This window comes from Denticeps clupeoides, chromosome 3, assembly GCF_900700375.1.
Source record: "Denticeps clupeoides chromosome 3, fDenClu1.1, whole genome shotgun sequence".
Classification (NCBI taxonomy): Eukaryota; Metazoa; Chordata; class Actinopteri; order Clupeiformes; family Denticipitidae; genus Denticeps; species Denticeps clupeoides.
In genome coordinates this window covers 22,406,752-22,418,889 of record NC_041709.1, presented here as the reverse complement: position 1 = coordinate 22,418,889, position 12,138 = coordinate 22,406,752, and the positions used below count along the sequence as shown (strand labels likewise).

The 12,138-nt window shown below is 42.2% G+C and overlaps 1 protein-coding gene across 4 annotated transcripts in view; it reads right to left on the bottom strand.

Annotated features, from left to right (window-relative positions):
• Positions 1–12,138, bottom strand: part of sh3pxd2aa (SH3 and PX domains 2Aa) — a 70,177-nt gene that overhangs the window by 22,499 nt on the left and 35,540 nt on the right. For 3 of the 4 annotated variants that reach the window (XM_028971499.1, XM_028971501.1, XM_028971502.1), the window contains exons 6-7: positions 8,956–8,978; positions 4,223–4,270 (exon numbers count right to left, since the gene is read on the bottom strand). In XM_028971499.1, coding sequence (XP_028827332.1) covers positions 4,223–4,270; positions 8,956–8,978 — 71 coding nt within the window. The remainder of the gene's footprint in view (positions 1–4,222; positions 4,271–8,955; positions 8,979–12,138) is intronic. The other variant, XM_028971500.1, reaches the window with a different exon arrangement.

The window sequence follows — 12,138 nt, the reverse complement described above, 5'->3', positions numbered from 1 at the left end:
GTTGGTTAATGAGAGATTAGCTCAAATCCTCTCTTCTCAAGACGCTTATCGGGTCTGGAGCAGAGGGATGGCTCATGATCATTTAAGCAGCACAGGAACAAGCCAATTAGCAATTGGCAAGCGGTACACAATGGGACACATGCTGTGCAATTAAGAGGAATTAAACACACTTCGGTAATGAAGTGTCATTTTATTTTCAAGCTTGCATTGCGCAAGGAAGATTTTTCGTTTTAAAAGAAATACTTTTTTATTTTTCGTCTATAGTCTTTCTTTCTTTTCTTTTCAGAATCGCATTTGTTAAACACAAGAAAAATGTTCCACATTTGTCATATTGGCTGGACGGCTTGGTTCCAGTGAGTGTGTATGTCTGTTTCTTTACCGATCTGTGCATCTTCCCATATTCCCCTCAATCCTTCTCTCCCCTCGCAAAAAAAAAAACAAGCGACCGCTGAAGTTAGCTGTCGAGTTGAAGAATGGGGTCGTGGCGGAGGTCTCTCTGAGATCGGGTCATGTTTGTTGTGTGTATGTCTAGTGTGTAATTGTGTGTGTTTAAGAGGACGCGGCACGGTGAGCACCATGTCCTGAGTGCTCACTGCTGCTAACATACAGAAGTGTGTGATGTTTGGCGTGAAGTTACAAGGTACAGGAAGCCGGAATAAACATCGGCCCTGAGAGTGAGGCGAATGCAGGGCAGAGCTGCCTCTGCTGACTCTACCGTAATATAAAATATTACACGAGAGCAAAGCATAACACACTGTTGCATTGCACACTATCTAATACACACAAAATTGATATATATAAAAATATATATACACACACACAAAATGTGGTAAAAGTGCTGTGAATACTTATCTCCCATCCACTGCCAGGCGTTATTAATATCCTCGATTGGACAAGTGTTGATAGAGGATGAGCAGTGGATTCATTTTAGCCATAAAATCGCCTCCTCTGTATACTAGTTCATAACGGTGGCACTTGATTAGCCAAAATAGTTTCAAAGGGTTGTATGGGACTCCAAAGTGTTCAAAATTAAACAAATAAATGCAGAATCATTAAATAAAAAAATATATATATGAATATATATGAGAATGATATATAATAGCAACATAAAATTGTTGAATAATTGAAATAATTGAACTTAATAATTATGACTTATTATTATGAAATATTATTCCTTATTTTTACCCCAAAAACCTGATTATTTCAGAGGCCTCTTATTTCATTTCAGCAGTTTTTAACTCCAAAACATCCTATTTCCAGAAACAGCCTTTCATTTCAAAATGCCATTTTTCCAGATGGCCTTCTTATTTCATACTGACTTCAGAAGACCTGCACACCTGTCATTTTTCATCTACAGTTCCTGACAAAACTCTTGACGCTTATCTATTTTGTAGAAACAGCTGCTATTAACCTGACTTTTAATTAATCATTTGGTGTTAGAAATAGTTCATATGAAAAGCTAAAACCCTACCAAATTATGTTAAATGCATTGAAATTAATTAGTTTGACTGAAGATTTATCATTTAATCAAGACAGAAAGGTCAAATTTTGGCAAGACAAAAGTTTTGTCGCCTATACAGAAATGTAACAAATTTACTGCAAAAATATGTCAGCAAATTAAGTAGTGGTGCTGTGAGATCTCAATTTAATATCTTGTATGACTTCCATGAGCTTGAAGGACTGCATCCATGCGGTTTGGCAAGGATTCATACAATTTATTGATGAAGTCATCAGGAATAGCAAAGATGCCTTGCATGCCTCCCAGAGTTCATCAATATTCTTTGGTTTCATCTTCCATGCTTCCTCTTCCATCCTACCCCACCACCAAACTTCACTGTTTTCTGGGTGAATCTCGGATCCATGCGGGTTCCAGTTGGTCTCCTGCAATATTTACGGTGACTGTGGTGTAATTCACCAGAAGATTAATCTGAAAAATCCACCTTCTGCCACTTTTCCAGCGTCCATCCTTTTAGCAGGCTGTGGGCCTTGGCAAATGCCACACGGTTTTTCAATTGTCTTCTGTTTAGTGCTGGCTTCTGGACACTGATTCGACCACGGAGTCCATTTTGAGACAGAATTCGACAAACTGTTCTGGTTGACACAGGGACTTCAGGTGAACAGGTCTTGTGGAGCTCTGCTGCGGTGGAAAATGGGCTGGCCTTGGATTTTGGAGCCAACAAACTACTTCTCAAGCAGTTGTCTTGCAGGGTCTGCCTGACCTGGGCTTGTCAAAAACGTCTCCAGTCTCTTCAAATCTTTTTTTGATCCTCTGTACTTGACGCTGAGACACATTGAAGGTGTCTGCCACATCAGCAGTGGATCTGGTCTTCAGCCTCTTGATAATCAACACTTTAGTCTCAGGGTGAATGTTAGGCATGTTTGCAGAGATCTAGCTGCAGTTGATGTGAAGGTCTAGTGTACTGGGCTTCTTTTTATACACACCGGAGACCTCATTGATCCATTATTAGTTACAGGCAGAGCTCATACGACAAGGCGACAACACTTATGTCTTTGCAAAAATGGACTCAATGGGCTTTACCAAGCTTTGAATATTAGAATACTTTTTGACAGTTTCGTTTTGCACTGAAACATTATTACAAAAGCAGTTGGGAATAAAATGAGCCATTTCTTGTAAAAAGAATCTAGATTTGTACACAAGTGACAAGACTTTTGTCAGGGACTGTAGTAGCTTTCCTAGGTATCTGCTCACCAGACTGCTTTTATGGCTAGCAGAAATGTGCTAGTCCAAAAGTCATGGAGGATGGCAGACTGGCATGAACTTCTGCTTATTTTAGCAGATCAAATAGTGAGGGATCATTTACAGATGAGTTTTGAGTTGTTTAGATCAGTGGTTCCCAACCTTTTTTCCCTGAAGACCCCCTGCCTGTGTCCAAGTGCAAAAAAATAAACAGCAGGTGTAGGTTAATGTTCTTATTCTACTTGACTTACAATGCAGGCTATGTAGAGTCTATATTAGAGCGGTACGCGGGCCTAAAAAGTTGGACCCGACCCGGATCAACAGAATTCTGACTGTTCTGCCGTATGGTGCATTTAAATAAATGACACAGTCAGCATGTGTTTCTCGACTCCAACTTTACTGCACCATTTCAATACACCCATGACCCTGTGAGCCCTTTGTAGTAAAGGAAACACTAAGAGAAGGGGGTCCCATCGGGATGAAAGAGAATCTCACCCCACTACTGGGGTTACAGCACCTCAATTCCACCTTGCCCAGATACATTTCGATAACCCTTCACACAGGGCACATTACACGAACCAAACATTACTGGTTTATATGTCAGATAAAAGGAAATAATAAAAAGAACCACAGGAGCTTGGACTAGTCTGTTGGGTTCCTCTGCTTGGTGAAGAGTCAACTTGCAGCAGGAACTAACTCTGCCCACAGCATAGTGCCATGTGCATTTAAATGAGTACACACATACATACACCTTACAATGTTTAGGTTTTTAAAAGCCTGGCTTTCTTTGCGTGCATTGTGAGCGCTAGGGGAAAGAAATGTGTGGGTTTAGGAAGTAATCACCAGAGGCTTGCCTCCATTTCAGCTCTTCAGCATTGATTTTCGCCTCTCTTTCACAGTATTTAAAATGAATCACCTGACAGTGGACAAACGTGCCCTCGCTCGGACCAAGATTTACAGCCTACAGGATTATACAGAGTTTTGATTATCCTAGTGGGTGTGTTATTGGGATTTTAAAAAATGTATGTTTACTAATCTAATTTTGCTAACGCCATTTTGAAATAAAAGGCTGGCACTGAAAAAAATGATGTTCTAGAATAAAAACTGCTGAAATGAAATTTCAGCCTCTGCCTCTGAAATAATGTGTAATGTTGGGTAAAAAAAAATGACCATAAAATAACATTTGACCACAATAATTACATTTATATAGCAAAATGCAATATATTTCTCATTAACAAGCTGAATTTCAAATTATTTCACAATTTTATGTTGGTATTGTATATCATTCTCTTAATTATTCATAGTTTTATTTATTTCATTATGTCTATTTTATTTATTTGATTCCGAAAACTTTCCATAGGGTTGAGCATCCTTCCACACTACAACATAATACACTCTACTGCTCAGCATGATAACACTACCACACATCAAAAAAGGCAACACAACATAGAAAGCAGATTATGAATGCATGCATAAATAAGCAAGGGCACAGCATTAACACAAACACACAAAAGTGGATGCTACCTGAGGCCTCTGTCTTTGTCGGGCTATCGGGGAGACCATACATCCACACTGCAGGTCACAAGAAGAAACACAAAGACGAGAAAGAGAGAGAGAGAGAAACAGGGTGAATGGTCATAGAGCAGAATTAGGAAAAGAGAGGAGGCATTATATAGCTAGTTCGGCGCCATTCGCTGTGTTACAGTTCCCACAATACCACGTTCATCAGTCCCACTCACAGCCCTGCTGCACAAACACCCATGCCAGGCATCCAGGGGATCTGTGGGACGACCCCACACAGGCCACTCATAAATAAGCCGGCAGAGAAAACAGTGCAGGGGCTCACAGGAGTACCTGCATCTGGTAATAATACGGCTAGAAAAACACACGCTGGCCTGCTGATAATGTTTCATTCTTCAGTGGGATGGTGTGTCGTACCGCGCATCTCTTTGCCATTCAATTCATCGATCCACTTTCCTAGGATGTATATATGTGTGTGTGTGTGTGTGTGTGTGTGTATGCTTATAAATAAATAAAGTAAAGTAACACATTCACACCAAGTGAGAGGAAAACTGTGAGGGGAAAAAAGGACAACCCCCAAATTAACCACACACACACACAGCAGAAATACATGCAGTTCCAAATCTAAACATAAATCACACAAAGGGAAGCTGGAGATGATGTCACATCATCTCCATTAGAAACAACAGGGAGGGGGAGAGGTGGGGACTTTAGCCCGTGACATTCCTCACCCGATCTCAGGAAGTGCCCTCCCTCGCTACATCCACACCACACCCTTCAGTGCTCCCCCGCTGTCCTAATACAGTACATCACTGGTGAAGTACACTGTGCTGACCTAAGCAGCTGTACAATATCTTTCTTTCTGGTGTTTCTCTCGTTCTACGATGATCCCCCTGAGCCAAAAGGGGGTCAAACCATGACCAGTCAAACTCCCTCCTGACGTTCCAGCTCAGTTAGGCTTTCAACATCTGACTGGCATTACACACCCATGCCCCACCCCCACTGTCTCAGACCACTGACCTTCTTCTTTCTCTCTGTCTACTGCTATCACACAGACACAAACGGACAGACTATCATGACAGGAAATCCTACTTGAGTGTGTGTGTGTGTGTGTAGCCTCACTTTCTCAGTCATAGGGAAAGCTCAATATGCCTTTATTGGTTTTGGGATGGAAAAGACTTGAATGTGTGTGAATCTGTAACATCTGTCTGAGCGCATGTGTATCTGTTTGCATGTCTGGCTATGAGGAAGTGTCAACGGGCCATCAGGAATATGTCGGAGTCCAACATTTCCAGACTTGAGGCTATTTTCACGCATCCCATGGCGGCTGCTCGTGGGAGAATGAATCAAGAAAAGAAAAAAATTGAACACGCACACCTACATTCTTTCAGTGCAGAGTGGGTGGGTCTGGAATTGTTAGTTGCAGACACACATCCTCTTAATACACTGCACCTCGGCTACAGAAACTACTACAACAAACCCACGCGAACTTCACACAGTGGCGTTTATGCCGAGGGTCGCGCAGGTCTCCGCCCCACTGTGGAGAATGTGTTACAGTTGGAGACAAGCTGAACGGTGAGAAACGCCACATCGGGGTCAAAACGTGCAACGTCCACCTCAAACATGCAACATGCAACAAGGCAACACATGCACGTGCTGAATACACACGTTCATTCAAATAGCCAAAATACACACACATAAAAGAAACAATGGACAGAAAGACACACACAAAGTAGCGCCACACGTAAAATTACTCAGAGCACATTAAAAGGGTTTTAATCCTGCATGCAGCAGCACTTCCTCAAGTGAACACCCCCAACTGGCTCCTGACCCCGACCTCTGGTTCCTTCATCTTCTTCTTCTTCACTCCCTCCCTCTCTCTCCCTCCTCTTCGCCCGGCCCTCCCTGTAAACACTATTAGCCGCTCTCCATGTCGGAGTGAAACTCAATCCCTTCTGCCACGTTAACGCGCGGCCATGTCGTGCTCCTCAAAGCTCTCTGCAGTCTTTTGGTCCGCCGCTGGCCAGGACTCACGCCAAACTCTACCTCGAACTACCACATTTACCTACATGCAACAAAAGCGCCCAGTCAAACGACGCGAAAGGACCAACATGTCAAGGAATGCAATCCCCAGACTCACACGCGACAATTTGTTAAGCTTGCCGGGAACACGAAATGGACAAAAATGGTAGATCTGTGTGCGTTTGAATAAAGTGCAGAAACGGAGAGAGCGCGAGGGCTGTGGAGACCGGGGTGAGACTTATATTACAAACATGCCACGGCTCTGACTGAAGGTGGTGCCAGAGTTTTGGTCACACTCTAGTTCTCTCCCTGACTGCTGCTTCAGCATGTTTTTCCTGCTCTTTGCTCCAGGCTGCCACCTGCCGGTGGGAAACGGGATGAGGCGCCAGTCCACGTCACAGCAGAGTTTTAACTCAACTCACTTACTAAGTTTCATTTCTGAGGGTGCCTTCTATTCTCAGGGTGTAACATTGGTCCAAATACGTCAAGATAACGACAGCATAATACTCTCAAACCACCAAAAAGCTGTATATGCTCACACAGAGTCTCAAGACCGAGTAGACTCTTCCGGTAAACAGAAGGTTAAGTGTTGCTTGCGAGCCTAAATATCATGATGGTTTTGAGACCTGATCTTGAAACACAAGCACACATACCGTCATGGGTTGTGGAAACCATAAACGGCGATTATTTAAGGGGAGAAATTGGAAATAAACAGCATGCCTTTGTATTAAACAGCTAAAATGCTAAAATTTTTGTAGCACATCAGTAGACTTATAACATTTCAAAAAAACATCTCATTGACATAGTTCTGAAATTTAAGAAACAGTGGCAAGGGTCACTATGAGCTTTATAATCCTCTTTATATTTCATTCTTGTTAGAAACCAATCAGAAAATAAATCCAAATGACTTGCTGGAAATGCTAATGTACCAGTTTTTGTACAGGTATTAAACACAGAATCTCTTCATCTGCTGGAGCGGTTCACATTCGTTGATACACATGCACCCTGTAGCTCGATTTCATTCAGGGATCCTGTATTTGGATATTATACTTCATCTTCTGTTTTTCCTGCGTATCTGTATAAAAAACGAAGAACGCCCAAACACCAGCCAGAAAAGGTGGCGCCACCTTGACGTACAGATGGCTTTCTACCATGATTGAGCCCGGTCGACGGCCACCTCAGCCTGTGTTACAGCGGGCTAGTGAAACACCTCCACCTGTCACATCATCTCCTTTCAGCACCATCAGTTGCTCCGGAAACACCATTTGCCAGGAATTGTTGTGTAACAGAATAGTGGATGATCTCACTCAGCAATGCGTTTGGCATTGCTACACCCGGAAAGTATGTTCTGACAGGGGCTCAACCTCTCCAAAAAAACAAACAAAAAAAAAAAAATAAAACTTTATTATTCTTCCGAAAAGAAAATGACACTCTGCAGCTGGTTGTCATGCATTCTGCCAAACTCTCAGATTCTGATGGGCGATGGTGGGCCTATGGGTGTGCCACTGCGGGTTCTGATTAACGAGGCGCTGGGAGAAAATACTGTTCTTCTACAGGGTGTAAAACAAACACGTCTTCACCAGGGAGGCACAAGTAGCATTCATTTGAATTTTTTGTCCATCCAGTCCTTTTACTCCAACACTCCATCCTTGTTCTGCACAATATCAGAATAAAAATAGCTGCACTGCTTAGTAATTTGTGAGAGCCTCGCCAATGATAAATGTACTTTATTGGCAAGCATAAATTTATTGTCAGTGCATTTTCAATTTGTCATTTGTTCCAATTACTAGTTACTTCTTTCAAAAGTTACAGAATTGCTTTTCATTACATTATCTAATTAAGTTACTTGTAAATTTAGTTACTCTATTGTACATTTACAGAAGGCCATACTCGACATCATGAATCAGAATGAATCAGAAGATTTCATTTGGTTTGTGTATAGGCCATGCATGTTTGTAGGCATGTTTGTGTCAGTGCTGTGTTTTACCCACTACTAGAAATATCCTGAATATTCTGAATGCTAGATATGACTGGTATTTGGCATGGTGTTCTATACACAGATGAACACGTGTAAACTTAAAGGATGCATACACAAACAGACAAGTTATAATACTACTACCATCCAAGCTGTAACATGCATATAGAGTATTGTGCAAAAGTTTTACGCAGTAGTGAAACAACTAAAACTGTTAAAACACAAACAATATTTAAAAAAAAAAAAGTCAAATTCATGGCAGGAATTATATTTGATTTTAGATAAACTGTTAAAAGAACTGGGGGTTGACCCCTCCCAATTATAGGATAATAGGATTACAGAGCTGTGGAGATGTTTCTCATTCTGAGTATAAGGAAAATCAATGCTTAACCATTTTTTTTTTTTTGCTACATGAACAAAATTGCACATGGTTTTGTTGTCACTGGTTTGTATTGCTGCCTAAAACTTTTTGCACAGTACTGTATTTTACTGAGTATTAGCAATATAATTGCACATATCCATAAACTGCATTTTTTGTTAGATGCTTTTTTTTATTTATTTCCCATTTAACCGTCATTCAGTTCTCATGGAGAATGCCCTTCCACACCAAATAAACCCCGCCCCAGACCAACCATCTGCATGCAAGCATTCCCGAAAAACACGGAGAGGTAAAACCGGCACCCATCACAGAGTAACAGGTTAGTTAAACCATTCAATAAACAGAGCAGGCTGCTCTTACCTGATTTGCGCTTCCCATAGTCCCTGAAAAACAGACAACAGCAGAGGGACATGATTAGTGTCAGAGACTCACTGCATTAATACCGTCCACGTCACTACTAACATTCTGTCTCAATCACACACACACACACACACACACGTGCGCGCTTGCCCTTGGACGGCATGCATGCAAAAGTGTCTGTGCGTGTGTGTGAGAGAGAGGAGTCGAAGGACAGGCCAGCTGCCATCACTGCCGCGACAACTATTTGGTCACGTGACACCACAGCACCACCAGCTTGTTTAATTCCGTTCTCCCCCTCCCTTACGCCCGCTGTCCCTCCCTTGTCTCCTCTTTTTTTTTCTGCTTTCGCTGTCCTGTCCACAGAGCAATGGGTTGGTCTCTCTGACTAATGGACATATTGGATTAAGTTACTAAGCTGGGAGGAGCACTGGGCTAAATACACAGCACCATAAATCAGGTAATAAATCTACATTAATGTACACGTTGAGGCGGGGGAGGGCAAGGGAGGAGAGGAAAGCACAACAATAATCAATTACATCAATTGTCGCTAACAATGCAGAAGAATTAGAAATGCCCAGATAGAAAGCACGCCTCCGGATTCGTGAGGCATCAGACAGTCTGTGGCATTTCGAGGATCGTGCTATCGTCAAGGCAGAAGGTGACTCATCACTCTTGAAGGAGGGGGACTTAATGCATAATGAAGTCAGCCAAAAATACAAAGTCAGCCAAAAATACGAGATCACAACATTAGGAATGGCGTTTTATATGTGCCTGCATGTTATATAGAATGCGAACATTTCGCTTATTAGAACATAAGTGTTAGCTTTTTAGCCAGCAGCGAGACTGTGTCCTTGAGGAGGTGTTCTCGTGGAGGTTTTGCTTAGTAATGAGTATAGGCGCAGCCTGGCATAGGACTGCTGCCAACCAGGTCCTGCGTTATACTCTGACCTTGGCTCAGAACCTCAAAAAAGGAAATCATCCAACAAAACCACATGCATAATGTATTTGTATATCATGCACACAGGCCTTGGTATGCATACAAACATATCAAATCAGATCAAAGTGTCTGTGCACTAAGACTTGGCGAGTAAACAGATGTCACACAGACAGATTTCAATGTCACCGAAATACACAAACACAAATAGTGAGATGAAGGGCTGTGCATTTGTCTGTCTGTGAGCATGATGAGGTGAAGATGCCACTGCTGCTATTGCTATCGTCATTGTGATAGACAGCAAGGACATCACACAGTGCACACAACAAAATTTGTCTTCTGCATTTAACCATCTACCCTTTAAGGGGCAGTGGTGGCCTAGTGGTTAAGGAAGTGGCACCTTAATCAGAAGGTCCAGATTCACCACGGTGCCACTGAGGAGCCGCTAAGCAAAGTACCGTCCCCACACACCGCTCCCCGGGCGCCAGTCATGGCTGCCCACTGCTAACTAAAGGTGATGGGTTAAATGCAGAGGACACATTTCACTGTGTGCACAGTGTGCTGTGCATCACAATGACAATCACTTCTTTTTTTTTTTCTTTGTAAGCAGTGGGCAGCCATGAAATTCTTAAAGGGAAGCGGTGTGTGGGGACGGTACCTTGATCAAGAGCACCTCAGTGATGCCATAGAGGTTTGAAACAGCAAGCCTTCAATTAGAAGTCTGCTTCCGTGCCTGCTAGGCCACTGCCCCACATCTGAGTATCGGAGTATCAGGCATAAGACACACCGACTGGTGCACTGAAGCCCCTGTGCCTGTAAGGCCTTGTGCCTGCTACCGATCACACAGAGCCGTCCCTCCTCTCATCCCTCTCCATCTCACTGTCCTCTAATCTCTCAATCTCTCCCTTTGTAGAGCCCGGACGCAGAAGAAAGCTCCCTTTTTCTCCAGTACAGTGAGGTTGTACTGAACACAGCAGAAAGAGGCCATTGTCACCAAAAATGGCATATAGACATGCCCCTACCACTGACACTTCACCCCAAGCCATCATGGTCTAGTTGCTAGTCATGCTCTGGAGGAAACTATAAATCACTCAGCTTGTAGGAATAACGGCAATGTGAAAAGCTTAGCTTTGCTTCTGCTTTTGTATAGTATATTTAATAGCCAAAGGCAGTATGTCGTTTAATGTCGGTTTTATATCTGTCCTTAATCATTAAGGCCAACCTTCTCCATGCCAAAAGCCTCAATGAAATAAATATCCTGCTCTTATTCCTGATAATTGTTGGAACCATTGGGTCTATGAAAGAACATACAGTTTTATTAGAGATTTCGGTGTGAACTTCACAAATCTTGACTGACTGTGGCCAAGCATGCAATTAAAATAAAATAGCAGTGAATCTCAGGCTCACTAACTACGACAGATTCACAGATTTTAGCAGGCCAAAAAAGTGACAAAAAAGGGAAAAGTAGCCAAGCTGCATATGGTTCATTTTTCCCCTCCTTGATGTGGTGCTAAGAATCACTAAGAAATGCTGCAACGGTTTGTGGGAAGCAAGAGGGAATCAGAGCAATCTTCAGACAGCAATCTTCAGGCAGCTACCCTGGTACAAGGTCTTAGTCCACTGAAGGGAATAAAAATTCAGAAGGATTTTACCACCTACACATGCCATTGGAGCAACATATGCACATATGCATACTTCAGAAAAAAATAAAAGTTATTTTGAATTCATTTGAATTTCTCAGATAATTTTACATTTTTCTGAGAATCATAAAAATATATGTGTCAATATCAATATGTGAATAGCCTGGAAACAACATGACACCATGTGAAGTTAGTGAATGTCCTGCACAAAAATAAAGTGGACTGCCAATACCACATTTTTAATGCACAGTTCTGTGTAGTTTACTGCATATTAACCAAGACTTTCTCCTCGAGGGACTTTTAAACAAGTCTTTCTGAGCTCGGTTTGAAAAGAAAACATGACCCTGCCATCCTGACTTGCACGTTAGCCTCAGTGCATTAGCATTAGCTTAGCATCCCAGCTCCTACATATCTTGACACACTGAGCAGCTGTTTTATCGTTGTTCCAACATGCTTTTCTGGGGAACACAGCGGTGGATATGAGGAGAAAGAAGAACCAGGTAAACCAGCAAACATAGAGAGTCCGTCTGTGATTACACTCCTTATCCTCTGAAAGGCATTACAGCAGTAAATTGAGAGAAAAGGTTTACAATTCAAGATTAAAATCAT